General features: G+C 38.5%; 4 protein-coding genes and 1 pseudogene across 6 annotated transcripts in view; 3 read left to right on the top strand and 2 right to left on the bottom strand.

Moving 5' to 3' along the window:
- Positions 1–1,406: 1,406 nt before the first annotated feature.
- Positions 1,407–3,303, top strand: LOC124822545 (type III polyketide synthase A-like). The gene is made up of 2 exons (XM_047294561.2): positions 1,407–1,664; positions 2,202–3,303. Exons 1-2 carry the CDS (start codon positions 1,454–1,456, stop codon positions 3,164–3,166), a joined length of 1,176 nt encoding a protein of 391 aa, XP_047150517.1. The 5' UTR covers positions 1,407–1,453; the 3' UTR covers positions 3,167–3,303.
- A 1,328-nt stretch (positions 3,304–4,631) lies between these two features.
- The window catches only part of ASG3 (SNF2 domain-containing protein / helicase domain-containing protein), a 51,921-nt gene continuing 35,549 nt past the window's right edge, over positions 4,632–21,003 (top strand). The window contains exons 1-4 of one of the 3 annotated variants that reach the window (XM_088115196.1): positions 4,632–4,924; positions 7,905–7,983; positions 8,088–8,248; positions 8,738–8,869. In XM_088115196.1, the coding sequence (XP_087971322.1) occupies positions 4,730–4,924; positions 7,905–7,983; positions 8,088–8,248; positions 8,738–8,869 (567 nt within the window). In that variant the 5' untranslated portion in view covers positions 4,632–4,729. The remainder of the gene's footprint in view (positions 4,925–7,904; positions 7,984–8,087; positions 8,249–8,737; positions 8,870–21,003) is intronic. The other 2 variants (XM_088115195.1, XM_088115194.1) reach the window with 2 other exon arrangements.
- Positions 9,858–16,713, top strand: LOC148197750 (phytochrome E pseudogene; annotated as a pseudogene).
- On the bottom strand, positions 13,522–14,957 carry LOC148197751 (uncharacterized). The gene is made up of 3 exons (XM_088092002.1): positions 14,411–14,957; positions 13,796–14,195; positions 13,522–13,559 (listed from the first exon to the last, which is right to left on the bottom strand). The coding sequence occupies exons 1-3, from the start codon at positions 14,852–14,854 to the stop codon at positions 13,522–13,524; spliced, it is 882 nt and encodes a 293-aa protein (XP_087948128.1). The 5' UTR covers positions 14,855–14,957.
- Positions 19,081–19,992, bottom strand: LOC148197749 (uncharacterized). The gene has a single exon (XM_088091945.1). It carries the CDS (start codon positions 19,990–19,992, stop codon positions 19,081–19,083), a length of 912 nt encoding a protein of 303 aa, XP_087948071.1.

The raw sequence follows: 21,003 nt of genomic DNA, 5'->3' as shown, positions 1-21,003 counted from the left end.
ATTTGTATACATTGACGCCATGATCGTCTAAGTACCTCTTGATCGTAAACAGATGATCAAGGAGTTAGAACACTTAAAGAGAAGTGAAAGAAAACAAAAAAAAATTGTTTCAGAGAGATAGAGTGTGATTTAAATAATGGAACGAGTTTAAAAAAAATTATTTATATTATAAAATTATTTCATAATAAAGTATTGTGTCTCATTATTTTAATATACCTATAAACTTTAACACTCTATTTTGTAGGTTCTTAAAATTGAAAGTTAAATTTAATTATATTAATTAGATTTAGTTGAATGTTAAATTAAATTAGATTCGGCCTAATAACGATCACTTATGCCTTAAGTAAAATAAATAAATTTTAATCGGTTGTTCTTTTTTATTGATTAATCCAAAACCTAAAGTAATTTTATTAAAATTTTAACGAAGTCTCCTTATAGTTAAAAATACTTTCACCATATCCCCTTTAAAATATATTTGTAAGAGAACTCTCGTATCATAAATCCAACGTCCCAAGTTTTTTTCTACTAACAAAGTTAATTAACCAAAATAAAATTTTATCTGAGTAGCCAATAAGAAAATGACTTTGGTAAAAAAAAAAAATCCTTTTCTTGTCACAAACAAATCAAATCATTGGCTCAGACCCCTTAAATGTAAGCCATTAAAAGAATTACACAATCCAAATTTATGAGAATGAAAAAAAAGAAATTTAAGGAGGTAACAAAAGAAAGTACCCAAATTTGAGTAATCAATTCCCTAGTTTAAAACTTCACGAATCTAACTTATTCAGATTACATAAGAAATATATAATAAAAGTAAAAATTATCCAATAGCTTCATTACAAAAAAATAATTTAACGTGTTATCATATAAAATTATATAAGTATTATCACGATATTATAAAAATGAAGAAGATTTGAAAATATTTTTTAACTTTTATTTTTAACAGGTAAAAACGTTTTTAATGTTAAAAAGTATTAAGAAAATCATTAAATAGTAACAAATTTTAAAGATAAAAATAATGAATCAATACATATTATTTTATAAACTAAAAATTATTAATATTTAAAATAATTTCTATTATAAATAAAAATTATTGTACACATTCCCTCTCAAACCAACCTTAGTGTAATATATGCTGTTATATTGTGTGACACTTGACAGTGACGAATAAGTGTTGCAAAATTAGAAATGGATTCGGTGCTAAACTGAGAAAGTAAAAGATTGTTGAGCTGTGAAACCCCTCACACATCTAAACCATGAACATCAAAATGCCACCAAACTTCACTAAGGTAACAATTTCTCACAACATGCTGGACTTGCTTCACACCAACCTCGTTTCCTTCGCATGCCATGCTTCATTTATAACCAGATAGCTTGTGAATTCTCTGTGTGGTGTGAGTCTTCATTGTCTCTACAGTAGTAAGTAACAGCATTTGCTTAAACCTCAGAAAAAATGCCACAAGGTGATTCCAACGGTAGCTCCACGCAGCATGCTGCACTCACTACTAATACTAGGCGTGTGCCTACACCAGGGAAGGCCACCATACTTGCCATAGGCAAGGCTTTCCCTAGCCAAATCATCCCTCAGGAGTGTTTGGTTGAGGGCTATATCCGTGACACTAAGTGCGTAGATGCTTATATTAAGGAGAAATTGGAACGTCTCTGTAAGTGCAATATTACTTATTTACTTTCTCTTTTGTGACTGTTTTAAACCAGTGATGTTGAAAGTCGATAAAGTCAATTCATACAAAATACAAACTTCATTTTAGAAATCAGTTTTATTGAATTAAATTAAGTTTAAAGTCTTAGTGCAGATCTTAGAAAACTCTTACCGTTCTAGAAATTTCCAACCATTGTTTCCGTGGTAAGGAACTTCTAGAAACAATCCTTATAAACCAAGAATAAAGAAAGAAAAGTTTTTGACACATGCAAAACAGATATTGCTTTATATGATCATGGACTGAAAATACCAAGGAAAAAGAATAAAAACTTATTTGTTCTAGGTAAATTAATAGATCTTGTCGCAAAAATGTCTATATACCTCTTAATCGTAAATGACTCACGAGTAAGAAATCTTAGAGACATGTTGATAGAATCTTAGTGACTACAATTGTGGATCTGGAAATATGCATAACCTGAACTATTGAAAATATTAGTAAGCTAAGCTGTTATCTTTTGTTCCTTGATTTTCCATTTTTCAGGTAAAAACACCACTGTGAAGACAAGGTACACAGTGATGTCAAAGGAGATCCTTGACAAGTATCCAGAGTTGGCGACAGAGGGTTCCCCAACCATAAAGCAGAAGCTTGAAATAGCGAACCCTGCAGTGGTAGAGATGGCTACCAAGGCCAGCCTTTGCTGCATCAAGGAATGGGGAAGGCCTGCTCAAGACATCACCCACATCGTGTATGTTTCCTCGAGTGAAATAAGGCTACCAGGTGGTGACCTTTACTTGGCAAATGAGCTTGGTCTCAGGAGTGACGTTGGCCGTGTAATGCTGTACTTTCTAGGTTGCTATGGTGGTGTCACAGGCCTGAGAGTGGCCAAGGACATTGCAGAGAACAACCCTGGTAGCAGGGTTCTGGTCACTACCTCTGAGACCACCATTCTTGGGTTTAGACCCCCCAACAAGGCCAGGCCTTATGATCTTGTGGGGGCTGCACTTTTTGGTGATGGAGCTGCAGCTGTCATAGTTGGAGCCAACCCTGTGGTGGGTCAAGAGTCTCCCTTCATGGAATTGAGCTATGCAGTCCAAAAGTTTCTGCCTGAGACACACAGTGTGATTGATGGGAGACTCTCTGAAGAAGGCATAAACTTCAAACTTGGAAGAGATCTCCCTCAGAAAATTGAAGACAACATAGAAGAGTTCTGCAGAAAGCTGATGGCCAAAAGCAGTGTGAAGGAGTTCAATGATTTGTTCTGGGCAGTTCACCCTGGAGGGCCTGCAATTCTGAACAAGCTTGAGAGTACCCTGAAGTTGAGCAGTGACAAGTTAGAGTGCAGTAGGAAGGCACTGATGGACTATGGCAATGTTAGCAGCAACACTATATTCTATGTGATGGAGTACATGAGGGAGTTTCTGAAAGATGGTGCTGAAGAATGGGGCTTGGGACTGGCATTTGGTCCAGGAATTACTTTTGAAGGCATTCTCCTGCGCAGCCTCTAATTTTAACCATCAATTTCCCTTCTCATTCTAAGAGGGAATGGACCATTCTGCTCTTTTTTCAGTGGTTTAGAATTGAAATTGAAATTCCAAATAAAGTTTCGTCTAGCAAAATATTGTCTGAATATCAATACAGAGAAATTTACTAAGTGGACTGCCTTTTCTTTTTCTATCAATTTCGTAAAATCTGTTAAATAAACAAACCCAGCAACACACACCAAAAAAATATTTCTGATAATTCAGTGTATTATAAATTGAGTGCCGCAAACTATTTTAAATAGCGGCAGGGGTAACAGAACTTTACAAAATATAAACTGAACAACTGAAACAAGAAACAGCCCAAACTCCACAATCTGACACAATATAAAACGAAAATGGAAACAGACGCATGCGGCAAAAGAAATAGAACCCAAAAATACTACACTTAAGTAAAATAAAGACTCTGAGAAATTACAAATAAATCCATTCTAAATTTTAAGTTTATTCCAACAAAATCTCTCTCCCCTTTTACAAGATATATGAAGAATTGGATTTCATACTAAAATTGCATTAAGATCCAACCATGTTGACTCTTGTGTAAACAAAAGTAAAATAAACTTAAATAAATAATAATAAATGTTATAATTAGTGTGTAATCTACTTTATTTTTTTAACTCAAATTTTTATTTATAAATTTTATAGTGAATTTCAGCTCTGTGACTCAAAAAAAGTTAATCAATTTTAATCTGATTTGATACTATGAATCTAATATTGAGTCAGTCAACAATCTATTAGATGGTTGAAAAACTTTGTCGTCATGGTGATTGATCGGTTGTAGTTCGGTACAAAGCCTATTACTAAATCTATTATAAGAAAAACTCTTACTTCAGAAACAAACCGTATTTATAGTGAACCATATGGTATCAATAATGCATAGAATCACAACTAAAATTACCGTTTTGATAAGGGTTGCAATTGTCCCATGAGTATGACTGAATGTAGGAGATACTATAATCAAACATACCATTTTATTTGTTCTTTTATTGATTTATCTCTTTGAAATAACTATTAAAACTGTTTTTTTTCTCATTCTTTATTCTTTATAATTTATTTTATCGAGTTAAAATTTGACTTTTTCTATTTTATATGTCAATATGTATATTAATTTTAATTTTAATACATTTTTAATATATACTTATTATTCTATTTAATTTTGATATATTATCAAGAAATTAATTTTAATAAAAAATTAAAATAATTAAAGTTAAAAAAATAACTTTTAAATCTAATTGAATATTATTATTTTTCGTCGATAATACATCTTTTTATATTGATATATAAAAATTGCAGTCACTTGTATATTTTGAATTGATGTTAGGGATAAATGTGACTTGCACCATTATTATTAACATGTAAACGTCAATTCGCTATTACCTTATAATCTAATTTAATGCAGAAATATGTTTTTGCAAGTGATGTTAAAATTGTGTTTAGCACCCGCATATTTTCAAAACCACCGAGTAGCCGTTTCGTTCTTTCTTTGCTTCTAAAGCTTCCCAAACAACCGACTCGACGCACATCGACGCCATGAATCTTAGCTATGAACAGAAACTTCAAGTCGTTGCCAAAATCATACTAGACGATGAGGCACGCGCCGGCGACGTGCCGGCGTGTGAGGAAGAGCTCGGGCTCAGGGCGACTCTCAAGCCGCACCAGGTGGAAGGGGTTTCCTGGCTAATACGGAGGTACAAACTCGGCGCCAACGTTGTCCTCGGTGAGACTGTAACACTTTCAATGTGTTTTGTTGCTCTTAATGTGTTGGAATGCTTTTTTTGTTGTTCCATTTCCAAACATTCTTTGGGGGAAAATTATGAATTCGGAGATTGTGAGGTTTAATCTCCGGTTCAATGTGTTTGTCTGCATTAAACTTTTACTTGTAGGGATCAAATTGAGATTGACACTTATACGTATGAAATTTTATGTTATAATATATAATCATAAAAAATATGAAAATAACTAAAATATATAAATTTTGGTGTAAACGTGTATATTTTACGCCTTCAAAATATTGTAAAAAGCAAGACTAGCATCATATTCTTTAAAATACATTTTTGGATGAATTTTGTGTCGTCTTGTCTTTCTCTTTGTGGGAACTACATGGAATTCAACCGATAGCAGAGATTATTGAAAAAATTGTGTTGCCAACATCTAGAGGTAGTAACACATGTCGTCATGTTATTCTTACCTTTTTAAATACTTAAAATTAGTCCTTTAACGTCCATTCATTATAATATCTAATTGAAACTGATGGCATTATCTTTGAAGTGCCAAGTTTAATATTTCTTATAATAATGGATTAGAGGTAATGTAATGTGGATTATGGAATATTCTTTGAAGGGATAAAACATATATTTACTCTGAAATTGTAGTTATGGACTTTTTGTTTATTCAATTAATTTTAGAGTTTGGGTGATATCCATATGGTGTTCTATGTGTTTGGCAAGTAGGAACTTTTCTCCATGCAATGTCAATCCAATCTGCTGATGTTTTTGTGCAGTAAGGCATGTTGTTTAGTTGTTTCACATTTTTTTGTAACAATAGGCTGTCCTAGGGCATGAGTTTCTGGCTTGGTGGGGTTTATGGAGGGTGGATATGCACAGTCTTAGCCTTGTATGCCAGAGGCTGATTCCAAGATTTGAAACCTATGACCAAGCTGCACAAGTCAGCAATTTTGTTTATAATTCTTTGCGAAAATGAAGAAAAAATATCCAGTGTTGACAGATGATGTGTTTTTAGTTTTCTTATTCTGTTTGAAGATTTAAGACCTCGTGGGTTTGATAGTATTTATGAAGCAACATTTTTTATTAGGTTATGACTAGAATTTTTCTATTATTTGCAGGGGATGAGGTACACTCTTCAATTCTGTGTCAGAGCTTGTGTAAACTGACAGGAAAAATTTTGTAATCTAATTGGTATTATAGTCATGAAATTCATCTTTTAAAGTAGTTACTAATCAAAATGGTTTATTTTGGCAAGTGCACCAATTTAGTCGAAGTTGCCACTTAGGGTTAGGGTTGTTGAACCACATGTACATGGAAAATATCTATCATTATCACAAATTTAACTCTTGTCAATTATATATGCAATAAAAAACTGATTTGAATCCATTCTGTAAATTGAAATTCACAATGGCTCAAATATTGAAGTCGAAAGTTGTTTTGAAAGAAATTTAAAATTCAGTTGATAGAAAGCTGGGATTGGACTTCATCATTCACCTCATCCATATTCCAACAATCAATATCAATATATAACATTCTTTCCCACTGATATAGGACTTCCAATAAGAAACTTCACTGGGAGCAATAACAGTCACTCTTTGAGTAAGATGATCAAGATACTCCTGACTCTTAAGCCAAAGTTTAATGTTTGACGCCCAAGTCGCACAATTAGTGTCATCTAACTTATCAATGGACAAGTGCACATTGACATAGTATAGATTGTCAGGTCATACACATTGGTGGCAAAAGAGATTTTAGAGGAGGCAGCACAATTAGCCATAGATGAATAAGAGAGAGAAAAATCCTAAAAACCTAAGGTTCTCCAATTAGGGTAACAAGCATAGGTCCTGAAAGAGGAGGAGGCGACCTTAGTGCAATTGATCGCTGCTATCAAGGAAAGAGTATGATCGTTTCTGAATTTTATTTCTCTTGTAGGATAAACAAAGAAAATAAGAGAAGAGCGCAAAAATAAGACAGAGAGATGCCAATAAAGATTCATTACAGAGATCTCAATCTTTGATAAGAACCAGTGTTTTATGACAATAACTAAGAAAATCCTCTCTTAATGAATTCAAAATTCAAATATTGACTATCAAAAGCTTTAGGTTCTAGAAATCATATTGAATATAGTAAAACTAGGTATAGGATTAATCTCCCTTTTGTAGAAAATACATATAGGGTAATATATTTATAATAATGAGAATGTGGGCTAAGCCCAAATACAAATGAATATGTAAAAATAACATAATTAACATAGGGGCCTTGTTTCCTTAATTAACATGCAATATATCTAACAATAAGCATTAAACACAAAATGAATATAACAATATCGAATGGAAGTGAACAACTGAATAAATATATCTACATATGTCTATATATATATATATATATATATATATATATATCACTAGAATATTTCAGAGATGAAGATAACATACAATCCCAATGAAGAGGTCTAGCTGCTCATGGCAGTAATTACAGATTAGAAAACCTAAAGAGAACCTAAGAAGGGAACAGTCCCTTGTACAGATCCAAGTTTTCCTTTCGGCATTATTGTCATTTTGTTATGTAAAATCAGTATATTTTACCTGGCAGAAGTGCTGTCTGTGTCATGTTTATCAATATCATATGTTTCTTGAAATTGCAGTTTACTTGTCTAAGAGTTTCAGTATTTTTGATGAACTAATGGAGGTGAATTTAGTCATGTCATGCAAACATCTATTGTTTTTGTTGCTTCTGAGCTGCATGATTATTTATCACCATTGTTTCATATCTTGTTTGTTCATATACAAAGAGCTGTATTATCTTAAAAATGGTTAACTTCTAAGAGCTGTGCATGCTTTTTAATTTCTCTTGGGTCTTGTTTTTCCCTAATTCACCAAATGTAAGGCCGAATACGAGGTTCACAATATTCTTATTGAAATACAAAATCAAGATGTGATCCTAGTTTTGTTAATTTTTATGTTTGTTTTTGATATGGACAGATGGGACTGGGCAAGACTTTGCAAGCTATCTCCTTTTTAAGCTATTTAAAAGTGTGCCAGTTGTCTGATGGGCCATTTTGTGAGTGAAGGAATCTTGGTTTAATTTAAGAATTTTATATTTTTATCTTGTAATCTGTGTTTTGTTAAATATTTAGCTCTCTGATGCTTTTGTTTTGTTTTCAGTGGTTATATGTCCTCTAAGTGTGACTGAGGGGTGGGTCTTAGAGATAGTTAAATTTACCCCCAAACTAACAGTGTTCAAATATGTTGGTGATAAAGAAAATAGGCGCAATCTACGCATGAAAATACATGAACATGTAGCAAGACAGTCATCAACAATCAATGTGAGTAAATTATACTATCCCGTATGCTCTTTGAATCTGGAGTTCTGGATGACATTTATTAAAAAACAATGTTTGGTTATTGTTGTGGAAGTTGTAACATGGGAATACCGTGGAAAACAACTTTTTTGTATAACCTGGTGACTTACCAAGTGGAGAAGGATTATGATCTTTAGCAATCAACAAGCACAAATAATATAATTTGAGTGTAACATCTCTCTCATTTTGAGGAAACCGCAATAGGAGGAAAAGAAAATAATGAAGTGATTGGAATTGGACATAAATGTCAACCACATGAAAAGTCCTTTTCAAAACGTAGTAGTATGGTTGTTAGTAGTATATGTTTTAGAATATCTACTAATTATTATTTGGTTGAACTTTTATCAGGTCTTATAGCCTTTTGATGTGTGCAATGGCATGAAAAGTCTTTTTCAAAACCTAGTATTAAGGGTGTTTGAATGTCTACTAATTTTCATTTTCTGCAACTTTTAGCAGGTCTTGTTGCCTTTTGATGTGCTATTGACTTCATATGACATTGCACTGGTGGATCAGGATTTTCTTTCTCAAATACCATGGCAGTATGCAATCATTGATGAAGCTCAAAGACTTAAAAATCCGTCTAGTGTATGTTGAAAAAACTATTAAATGCCTTATGTTTGGCGGTGTTCAGTAAAAATATGCTTCTGTATATAAAACTTGTTTAATTACATGTCCTTATGTTTGGAGATATGTTGAACCACAGGACACCAATAGGACTTTAAAAGTGTATTATAGTGTTAGGAATAAAAGAAGTTAGTTGTTAGTAGAGAGAGGGTATAAATAATAACATAATAGGTGGAGAGAGGATTATCAGATATTTTCCTTGTGGGTATAGACCGGACATTTTCCAGTGGTGGAAGGGAGGCTTCCTTGGGACTTATAATTGTATATCTCTTTATATACATTACAGATTCAATAATATACATACAAATACTTTCATCTTCTTCTCTTGTTAAGAGTTATTGTGAGAAGAGAGTGTTCTGTTTGGTTTCCTGAACAAAGGAACCTAACAAGTTGGTCCGACCTGCCGGATCGGTATTGGAGGAGCAATCAGAGCGCGTGAAGAAGAAGAATGGAGGGGAAACTAAACGCACTAGAAGGAAGGATAGAGGGACGGATGGTTGCGATTGAATCGACAGTAGAAGAGTTGAAAGCGGAGATGAGAGCGATAACTTGCAAATTCCAAGCGTTTGGCCGCGCTCGAGAATGACGAATCCGGAACCAGCATCGGAGCTCCGAAGGAAGTCGTGAGTCCATCACTGTTGGACGCGAACGACGACCGCCGGAAAACTCGAAGGAGGAATCGGAAGAAGACAAAGGAGAAGTTCAACGCAATTGGAGGAAGCACGTTGAACTACCTACTTTTGAAGGTACGGATCCCATGAGCTGGATTGCAAAGGCGGAGAAAATCTTCGACCTCCAGAGCGTGACGGAGAAAGAGAAGATGAAGTTCGTCTATAGATGCATGGATGCCTTATGTTTAGCGAGTTATTGGTTCCGCTTCTGGCGGAAGAAAACCAGACACCCGACTTAGAAGACGTTCACCGACGATCTGACGCAGAGGTTTGGCGGAATGGTGGGGAAAGGAGGTACGGCATGGGGAAGATGTAACTCAAGCTCGGGGACAGTCGCGGGGACGGAGACGTATCGGGGATCGTCGGAGGGGTCTGCCAACGCCGGCGGAGGGCAGGAAGACGAAGAAGATGAGGTAGAGGAGGGTCCCGAAATCGAACAAAAAAACATGGAGTTATCTGTATTATCTGCAGGTGGTTTAACACAGTCTAAAACAATGAAACTGCAAGGTTGGGTGCAAGGGAGAAAGGTATGGGTGTTGATTGACAGTGGGGCAAGTCATAGCCTTATTTCCACCAGATTGGTGGAGGAATTGGGGCTGAAAAGTGAGGATACGCCCCCTTATAATGTATATTTAGGTGAAGGGGTTGCCTTGTCTTATGATGGAAACTACTGGTTGTTAGGTACATCCCCAACTGAAGCACAGGTAAAAGACATTGCAGAATGGCTACTTAGTAATCATGGGGATTCAACAGGTTTGACAACAGATAGTTTAGCTGATGCTGGTTATCCAGGTGCTGCTTCACTGGGTGATGCAGTTTTGTGGCATGGCCACGGCAAGAATCAATTCAAAACATATCTTGTTCTGGTTCAGGTCTCACACTGCTAAGGAAGTCAAATGGGGAGGAGCCAAGCACCATCCAGAGGATAGGGATGATGGAGGAAAAATGAACCCAAGATCATTGTGAGAAATAGAGAAGATTGAGAGAAAATATCCCTTATGTGTTTAGCATACACATAGGGTAATTTATTTATATTGTAAGATATGGGCCAATGCCCTTAATACAGAATAGGCTGAGCCCAAATAACAGAAACACACATCTTAACATCTAACACTCCCCCTCAAGCTAGAGCATATAAATCATATGTTCCAAGCTTGTTACAAAGATAATCAATTCTAGGTCCTCGTAAGGACTTGTGAATATGTCTGCCAACTGGTTGCTTGAGTTAACGAACTCAGTCTTGATATCTCTGGATATGATTTTTTCTCGAATGAAGTGACAATCAACTTCAATGTGTTTGGTTCTCTCATGGAAGACAGGGTTAGAGCTAATATGGAGAGTAGCTTGATAATCACATATAAGTGTCATGTGAGTGACATGTCCAAATTTCAATTCACTAAGCAATTGTTTAAGCCACACAAGCTCGCAAGTAGCTGATGCCATAGCTCTATATTCTGCTTCTGCACTGGACCTTGCCACAACACTTTGCTTCTTACTTTTCCAAGATATCAGGTTGCCACCAATAGAGACACAATATCCAGAAGTAGACCTCCTATCAGAAGGGGAACCAGCCCAATCAGCATTTAATTAGCAAACGATTTTTGTATCGTTGTTAGGGCCATATAGCAAACCTTTTCCAGGTGATCCTTTAATATACTTCAGTATGCGAACAACTGCATCCCAATGGTCTTCACATGGGGAGTTTAGAAATTGACTCACCACACTAACTGTGAAGGAAATGTCAGGACGCGTAACAGTAAGATAGTTTAATTTACCAACTAATCTTCTGTACCGTTCAGGATCTGAGAAAGGCTCCCCCTGATTTGGTAGGAGTTTGATGTTAGGGTCCATAGGTGTCTCAACAAATTTACAGTTCATTAACCCTGTTTCCTCCAAGATGTCTAACGCATACTTCCTCTGAGATATGACAATACCATCATTGGATTGTGCTACTTCAATACCCAAAAAGTACCGGAGTTTGCCAAGATCTTTGGTTTGAAAATGATGACAAAGGTGTTGTTTCATCTGAGAGATGCCAAGATAATCGCTTCCTGTGAGAACAATATCATCGACATACACTATTAAGTAGATACATCCAACACTGGAGTGGTGATAAAACACTGAATGATCCGCTTCACTGCGAGACATACCAAATTGTTGAACAACACAACTGAATTTACCAAACCAGGCCCGAGGAGACTGTTTTAGGCCATATAAGGATTTGCGAAGACGACATACCAATCCAGATGACTCCCCCTGAGCAACAAAACCAGGCGGTTGCTTCATATAAATTTCTTCATGCAAATCACCATTTAGGAAAGCATTTTTGACATCAAGTTGGTAAAGAGGCCATTGTCGAAGAGCGGCCATGGCAATGAATAGGCGAACAGAGGTCATTTTTGCCACTCGAGAAAAAGTATCACCATAATCCAAACCAAAAATCTGTGTGTAGCCTTTGGCAACCAGTCGAGCTTTCAGATGATCAATTTTGCCATCAAGGCCAACCTTGATAGCATACACCCACCTGCAACCAACAACAGACTTTCCAGATGGTAATTGGACAAGCTCCCAAGTTCCACTTTTCTGTAAAGCACTTAATTCATCCAGCATAGCTTGACGCCAGCCAGGATGAGTTAAGGCATCACCCACAAATTTAGGAATTGACACAGAATAAATGGATGAGAGACAAGTGTAAAAAGATGGAGATAATCTGTGGTAACTAAGAACAGTATAATGGGGGGAAGGGTTACGGGTAGAGCGTATACCTTTACGGAGGGCAATAGGCAAGTCAAACTCATTTGCTGGAGCCGGAGGAGACACACGAGGCGGCACTAGAAGTGAGTCATGAGGGAGACGAGTGCGGCGACTATAAACCTGAAGGGGTGGTGGTGAAGGTCGATCCTGTGGTGAATGAGAGTTTAAAGAAGAAGGAGACAAAATGGGTGGAACATCACCAGGAGGATAATAGAAAAGAGGAATATCAACAGTAACAGGGAGAGGTACAAAACTAGAAGATAGATGTGAAAAGTAAAAAGAAGATTCATTAAAAGTGACATCGGCAGAGATAAAATAACGATGGAGGGAAGGGGAAAAACACTTATAGCCCTTTTGTGACCGTGGAAATTCTAAGAAGACACATTTGTGAGACCTAGGAGATAACTTATCAAGACCAAGACTAAAATCATGAACAAAACATGTACACCCAAAAACTCTAAGAGGTAATGGATGTAGAGGGTCTTGAGGAAATAAGATAGAATGAGGGATTTTGTTATCTAGGACGGAAGATGGCATGCGGTTGATAAGATAACATGCCGTGAGAACAACATCACCCCAAAAACGTGAGAGTACTTGACCATTAATGAGAAGGGTACGAGTTGTTTCAATAAGGTGTCTATTCTTGCGCTCAGCCACCCCATTTTGTTGAGGGGTATAAGCACATGAGGTTTGGTGAAGAATGCCATGAGAAGCCATAAAATGTTTAAATGGTTGAGAAAGGTATTCACGGCCATTATCACTGCGTAAATTTCGAATAGAAACCCCAAACTGTGTTTTTATTTCATTAAAAAAAGATTGCAAAATAGAAAACAACTCAGAACGATTCTTCATTAAAAACAACCAAGTACATCTGGAATAGTCATCAATAAAGGTAACAAAATACTGAAAACCTAAGGTGGACTTAACACGACTAGGTCCCCAAATGTCAGAATGAACCAATGAAAAGGGGGACGACGCCCGTTGTGAGACACTACTAGGAAAGGAACTACGAGTATGCTTCCCTAACTAACAAGACTCACACGATAAACTTGATAATTTTGACAACGTCGGGACAAGTTGTTGTAGTTTGGCAAGACTAGGACGACCTAACTGAGCATGAAGAACGGATGGTGATTCCATGTTACGCCAACATGTGGAGAAGGGCGGAGATGATAAAGGCCATGAGACTCACATCCTGTGCCAATCATGAGTTTCGAACTCCGGTCCTGCAACCAAACAAAATCTTTAGTAAATGAGATAACACAATTAAGAGTACGAGTTAGACGACTAATGGACAATAAATTGAAGGGAGACCCAGGGACATAAAGTACATGATCAATGGATATGGATGGAAAAATATTAACAGTACCAACACCATGAGATGAAACTCTAGACCCATCAGCCATTGTTACCGAGGGTAAATTATCCGGACACGACAAAGAAGAAAACAAGGACTTGTTACCAGTGATATGATCGGTGGCGCCTGAGTCAAGGACCCAAGGTCCGAGGGAGTGAGTCAGACCAACAAAAGGTGTACCTGTACGTGCAACAGATGCAGATGTAGTGGAACTAGAGTGATGACGATCCTCATACCATTTGAGAAATTCGTTAAAGATTGCAGGTTGTTCTACGGTATTAGATGAAGTAGGATGGTCTGCAGACGGTGATCGAGGAGGTGGATCAAAATTAGCCATTGCTACAGGTCGAGGAGGACGTCCATGAAGCGCATAACATCTATCAATTTTGTGGCTTAACTTGCCACACTGGTCACATTTTGGACGTCCTTTACTTGGCTTGCGAGACCGACTTCGATCATCAAGTTGGGCAGCCATAACAGAGGAATCATCAGTACGAGGAGATGTCTCAGTGACGGGTTTGCTTGGTATACGCAAAAGAGCAAACAAGTAGAAGTAAAATTGGGTATGACAGGAGAACCCAAAATCTGATGACGGACACGACAGACATCATCAGAGAGTCCGTATAATGCCAACAACATGAAGAACTTTGATCGTTGTTCCAATTCTTCAATAGGAGTGGAAGCAGGAGGTAACATATCATTAAAATCATGAAGAAGGGCATGAATTTTACCCAAATATTCTGCCATGGGACCAGGATTGCGTGGACCAATAACAGTTAATAGGTCCTGACAAACACCATAAAGACGCTGAGTATCATTTATGTATAACAACTTCGCTTGTGCCCATACTTCGGAACATGTTTCATATGATTGAAACATTTGTTTTAGTGAGGAGTGAATGGTGGACATTATAACAATGCATAACTGAGCATCAATTTTCATCCAGCGGGAAGTGTCATCTATGTTAGGAGTAGTCACATTTTGAGTAAGGTGATCTAAGTACCCCTGACTCTTCAACCAAAGTTTGATGTCGAATGCCCATGTTGCATAATTTGTGCCATCTAACTTGTCAATGAACAAGTGTATATTCACATAATTGGTGTATATTGAGGGATCAGAAGATGAGCCACCAACAAAGGTGTTTGTAGACGAGGAAGACGCCATGGAGAGGGAGAAACCCTAAAAATCCAAAGTGCTCCGATTGACGCAACGACCACAGATCCAGAAAGAGGGCGAGGAGGCGATCACGGCGATGCTGATCGGCGGCGGAACTCTCCGGCGACGAGCAGGCATGCGCGGCGGCAGCGGTGACTGTTGCGTCGGCGCGTGGGTGGTCCGTTCGCCGCGATCTTTGGACCACGGTGGTCGCCCGGCCGAGACGATTCCGATGGTGTGGTTGTCGGTCGATTCTGGAACTCCGGCGGCGGCGACAACTGCAGCGACAGCGACGGTGATGGGTACCGGAGACCGTGAAGTTGGCGGGATCTATTCCTGTGCTCTAGATACCATGTGAGAAATAGAGAAGATTGAGAGAAAATATCCCTTATGTGTTTAGCATACACATAGGGTAATTTATTTATATTGTAAGATATGGGCCAATGCCATTAATATAGAATAGGCTGAGCCCAAATAACAGAAACAGACATCTTAACATCTAACAATCATCTTTCAAAGCTTTTCTTGAAGTAGTCAAAAGCAAAAGTTTGCCTTGGGAAGTGTCAGAAATCAATGCTATTCACTCATTACAACTAATGATAAGAGATTCTTTCCAAGACACTGAGATCACCGGTCCAAAGACTTCAAACTATGTGCAGAAAACTGACACTTCAACTGGAGTGATGGATGAACTCAGTTTAGTAGCACTTGAAATGGTAAGATTAATCGAGACTGCAACAGTTCCGATTTTTGGGGTTGATTCAGGTGGGGTAATCAATGGATGGAATTCAAAGATTGCTGAACTGACAGGTCTACAAGGCAGTGAAGCTATGGGGAAATCCATGGTAAATGAAATTATACATGCGGACTCATGTGACACTTTTAAAAATACTCTAACCAGAGCCTTGCAAGGAGAGTAGGACAAAAGTGTAGAGTTTAAAATAAAGCACATTGGGCTTCATCAACAACAGAAAGTTGTATATCTCATGGTCAATACTTGCATTAGTAGGGACTACACAGATTCTGTTGTCGGGGTATGCTTTATAGGTCAAGACATCACTTATGAGAGAATGGTTCAAGATAAATTCATCAAGTTGGGAGGTGATTACAAAGCAATCGTGCAGAGTCTCAGTCCACTGATTCCACCCATATTTTCTTCTGATGAGAGTGCTTGTTGTTCTGAATGGAATGCAGCCATGGAAAGGCTAACTGGTTGGAAAAGAGATGAAGTCATAGGAAAATTGCTTCCTGGTAAAATATTTGGAAGTTTTTGTCGACTAAAAGGTCAAGATACCCTGACTAATTTTATGATTTTAATATACCGTGGAATAAGTGGCCAAGATTCTGAGAAGTTACCATTTTGATTTTTTGATAGAAATGGAGAATTTGTTGAGAGTTCTATAACAACAAACAAGAGAATTGATGCTGGTGGCAATATACTTGGCTTTTTTTGCTTCTTGTAGGTTGTAACGCCAGATCTGAATCAGTCCTTTGAAGAACACAAGCCAATAGGCAGAGAAAACATTTTTGAATCCAAAGAGTTAGCTTATATACTATAAGAGATTGAAACCATGACTCTGGCTTGGAGCTTGAGCCAAGTGGAATTTGTGGAGGGGGAGACAGAAGAGAGTGACTTAACTTCCAATAAAGAGGGACCTGCAGTGGGGAGAGAGCTGCTGGAAGCATTGAAAGACATCAAAGATCATCTTCTCCGGGCTTATAGTTTTGGAAAAGAGGTGACCAGAATGTGGGAAGTCAATAGAATCAAAGAAGAAAGGAAGACATTAGAGGAGGATTTGCCACCACCCAAGCCTCCAGACCAGAATTTGGAGGGCGCCACCTGGAAAGAGGAGCATTACCTCAAATAACAGTTCCCTGACTTCAACCTTGAGGACAAGGTTGATTTTGAGGGGTAGAGTAATGTTAGGAATAAAAGAAGTTAGTTGTTAGTAGAGAGAGGGTATAAATAATAACAGAGTAGGTGGAGAGGATTATCAGATATTTTCCTTGTGGGTATAGACTGGACATTTTCCAGTGGAGGAAGGGAGGCTTCCTTGGGACGTATAATTGTATTTCTCTTTATATACATTACAGATTCAATAATATACATACAAATACTTTCATCTTCTTCTGTTGTTAAGAGTTATTGTGAGAAGAGAGTGTTCTGTTTGGTTTCCTGAACAAAGGAACCTAACATATAGGAAGAGAGGTAAAAACTGGATTTAAACCTTTTTTATCCTTTGACGTATTGGTTAGGTTTTCTATAATAGTAGGTTAGTTGTTTTCTGCCTTTCATAAATTAGGCCTATGTAGGGAAGGAAGGGTGATTTTCTGGTTAGATAAAAACTGGACAGATTCTAGTATGAAGGAGTAGACTCCTTTGTGTGTACTTGTTTTCTTCTGAAACTCAATAAACCCAGCGACAAATAAAGCCCTTTTCTTTCTGTCATTACAGAAAACCTAACAATTGATCCGACCTGCCTTTTTCTCCTTATTTTTGTGATGGAAAAACACATCTTGATAGCAATAAATATGATCAGTGATAAGGGAATCAAACTAGCAGAGTGTCAAAAAGATGTCACTTACATTAAAGAAAACACGCCTGACTTGAACAAAATTTGCAGCCTCATCTAGGAATATCTTACAAAAGCAAGATGTTAAGCCATCAGAGCAGTTGCTTGTCACTTTCATCATTATGGAAGGTAATGCATGTCGCTGGTTCCAATATTGCATAACAAAGTTAGACACCCATCTTGGGAAGACTTCCCTACAACTTTAATGGAGAGATATGGTGAAAATGGGCGTGGTAATATATATGAAAGACCGGCAGCCCTGGGGCAAATGGGTAGTGTTGAAGATTATGCCCAAGAATTCGATTTATTGATTGCCCAGGCCAAACCCAGTTCTGAGGAACAAGTCTTGGGTAAATCTTCGTTGACTTACATTCTGACATTAGTGGTCAGGTTTGCCCTCATGATCCAAAAGAGTTAATTCACGTGTGACATAGAAGAAGCCATGAAGGAGGTAGAGCCATTGTCTTCCTTAGCAAGGCCAATCACCTTCCCCATTCCCTGATCCTTAAATTGACAAGTTGTAGGATTAAAAAACACCAGACATTGTAAATCTATTGTAGGTTTATGAATAGAAATGAAATTGTGTTAGGAACCTTGGTAAGAAACCTAACTATCTCCGTTACTCTCACACTTCAGTACTCTAACATTAGGCAATTGTAAAAGAAACGACTTGTATTCACATCAAAGAATAAAGAATACAATTGGATAACCAAGAGCTTAACCTCCTTCACCAAGTCTAAATTGGTCTTCAACTCAAGAATACAAAACTGCATAACGGAAAACAATAACAAGGTCCTTTTATAGAGACCTTTTTCCCGCCCCACTTAATTGTTTACCGTTAAGTACTCTTCCTCACCTTTCGCCTCTCATAAACCCTCCATGTCCTAACATTACTCCCCCCTTGAAGATCAACCTTGTCCTCAAGGTTGGAAACCTGAGATTTGATCTCCTTGCTCCGCTTCATCATCGTGTACTCATATGAATGGAACCCTTTGGCAACTGCCCTCCAATTCAGGTCTGGAGGTTAGGGTGGTGGCAATTCCTCCTCCAATAACTTCCATCCTTCTTGGATTTGATTAGCTTCCAGCATTCTGGTCACCTCACTTCCAGAATTATAAGCCGTGAGGAAATGGTCTTCGATGTCTTTCAAAGCTTCAAAAAGTTCTCTCCCTTCTGCAGGTGCCTCACGAACGTCAAGGCCCTTCTTTTGTTCGCTGGTCTACCTCTTCACAAAGTCTATCCTGTGCTCCCGGGCATTGATTCTTCCATCCACCTTTCCCTCCTCATCCTTTATTCTAATGGTAAGCCCGTTCGGCCAATTACTGAGAGGCTGTTTGGACTATAAGATTGTTCGGCCTTTGAATGTAATTGTAAGACCGTTCGGCCAATGACTAGGAGACCGTTTTAAGTGTAAAACCGTTCGGCCTTTTACTGTAGCTATACGACCGTTCGGTTCTTCCCGTCCTCTTCCATTCGGGTCAGGCAGTCCTCTCCCGTGCGGATCCGGCAATCCTCTCACGTTCGGTTCCCAACGTCCTCTCCCGTTCGGTTCTGGCAGTCCTCGACCGTTCAGTTCCAGCAGTTCCCTCACGTTCAGTTCCGATCGTCTTCTCATGTTCGGATCCCACAGTCCTCTGCCGTGAGGTTCTCTTCTCCATATCTTTATGCCGTTCGACTTCTCCCCCTGCATGCAACCGTTCGTTCTTTAATGACCAATACCGTTCGGTTCCCTGGCAGACCGTGCATATTCCAAACTGACCCCACACTCTTGGCGGCTCCCGATCGGCCTGGGTGATTGGCCTCGGACCACTCGGCAACTCCCGATCGGCATGGGTTATAGCGGTCGGCCTCCGACCGTGTCACCTCACCGCTTGTTCGTCCCCAAGACGACTGGTCTTCTATGGCCTCAGACTGCTCGGCCAATGACTGGTAGACCGTTTTGACTGTACGATTGTTCACGTTCGATGCTGGGAAGTATTCTTCCGCGGTTCCCGACTGCTTACTGGCCGCCATCCTCTCAAAAATGCCGCCCCGGTAGCGACTCTCGAATCTGATCAACAACGCTTCCTTGAGCCCCTCCCATGATCGGTCGCTCGCCTTTTCCTTCCAAAATTTAAACCAATAACCGGCGCTTCCCTCCATACTGATGTGAGCCAGTTCGATCTTCTCCGCCTCCGCCACCTTCTGTATCTCAAAGAATTTTTTGGCCCTATTAATCCAATTCAAAGGATCGGCTCCTTCAAACGCGGGTAACTCCAACCATCGCCTCCCATTGGGTTGGTTCTCTGATCGTTCCCCTTCTCTTTCTCCTTCGGCTTCATCGCGTCGGCCACCCCCATTATCATTGACTGAACCATGGCTCCCGTCAGAGCTCTCCCCGTTTGGCTTGCTTCGCACACCCATCAATTGTAACAGTTCTTGGATGTCTTTACGCATCGCTATCGAGTCTTGCCGGTTTGCCGCTGACTCCGCCTTCAACCCGTCTACTGCCATCTCCAGGTGTTCCATTCGTCCTTCAACTACGTTCATTTTTCCTTCAATTCTGTTCTTCAGAGCATGCAACTTCCCTTCCATCGCGTTCTCTCTCCGATTTGGATCCGGCAGGTCAGACTTCTTTGTTAGGAACCTTGGTAAGAAACCTAACTATCTCCCTTACTCTCACACTTCAATACTCTAATAGTAGGCAATTGTAAAAGAAACGACTTGTATTCACATCAAAGAATCAAGAATACAATTGGATAACCAGGAGCTTAACCTCCTTCACCAGGTCTAAACTGGTGTTCAACTCAAGAATACAAAACTGCATAACGGAAAACAATAACAAAGGTCCTTTTATAGAGACCTTTTTCCCGCCCCACTTAACTGTTTACCGTTAAGTACTCTTCCTCACCTTTCGCCTCTCATAAACCCTCCATGTCCTAACAAATTGTGTGATAATTTGGGCACATGCAGATCAGAATTAGATTCTGGTTTATCATAATATCGCCTTTTTCAGCAAATGTAATGGAAGTTCCACCTGCAAATGCAATTTTTTTGTTTCTTGGACCGGGTCTATAAGATATACAGCAGTAGATGATCGAGTCATGTGGTTTGTGAGTCCAAAATCAATTATCCAAACACCTTTAGGGGAATTTAAGGCATTGAGTGCACAAGAGTAAGGAATATTACCTCGAATGCTAAGTAGAAATTTTCCTGAATCTGTAAGTTTTGTTAACGTGGCCATCAACCCCCTTAATTTTAGAATCTTCTGTGTTGAACTTTGCTGTGGGTTGAGTTTTTCCGTATGAAAACGTATTTAATAGCCCTTGGGTCAAGTTTTTCCCTTTGTTTGTGAATATGTACAAATGAGACCCACCCAAATATTCTAGGTGGAAGGTTAATGAATTATGTGTATAGAATGAGTGAATAATTAATGACAAAAACAGTAGAAGGTAACTTGTTAGTTAAATAAGTGGCAATAAGTATGGTTTTCTGCAAACTTTATTTGGAACCTTATTTTGGAAAAGCAAGGCTCTAGTTTGTTATAGTAAGTGCCCATTTTTCCTGTTCAGCAATTTAATTTTGTTGGGGCATGAAATACATGAG

The sequence above is a fragment of the Vigna umbellata genome, chromosome 5 (genome assembly GCF_029865625.1).
Source record: "Vigna umbellata cultivar VRB3 chromosome 5, Vumbellata_1.0, whole genome shotgun sequence".
NCBI lineage: Eukaryota > Viridiplantae > Streptophyta > Magnoliopsida > Fabales > Fabaceae > Vigna > Vigna umbellata.
Note: the sequence above shows the minus strand (reverse complement) of the source record. Positions and strands in the feature narration are given on the sequence as shown.

Excerpts from the sequence above, each read along its gene's own strand:
- LOC124822545 (XM_047294561.2), top strand. The coding sequence starts at position 1,454 with ATGCCACAAGGTGATTCCAACGGTAGCTCCACGCAGCATGCTGCACTC. Across the intron at positions 1,665-2,201 it reads GGAGAAATTGGAACGTCTCT|GTAAAAACACCACTGTGAAG; the intron begins GTAAGTGCAATA and ends TCCATTTTTCAG.
- LOC148197749 (XM_088091945.1), bottom strand. The coding sequence starts at position 19,992 with ATGGAAGGGAAGTTGCATGCTCTGAAGAACAGAATTGAAGGAAAAATG.
- LOC148197751 (XM_088092002.1), bottom strand. The coding sequence starts at position 14,854 with ATGGCGTCTTCCTCGTCTACAAACACCTTTGTTGGTGGCTCATCTTCT. Across the intron at positions 14,196-14,410 it reads AATATTTGGGTAAAATTCAT|ACATCTCCTCGTACTGATGA; the intron begins GCCCTTCTTCAT and ends CCCGTCACTGAG. Across the intron at positions 13,560-13,795 it reads CGCCACCGATCATATCACTG|GACCGGAGTTCGAAACTCAT; the intron begins GTAACAAGTCCT and ends GTTTGGTTGCAG.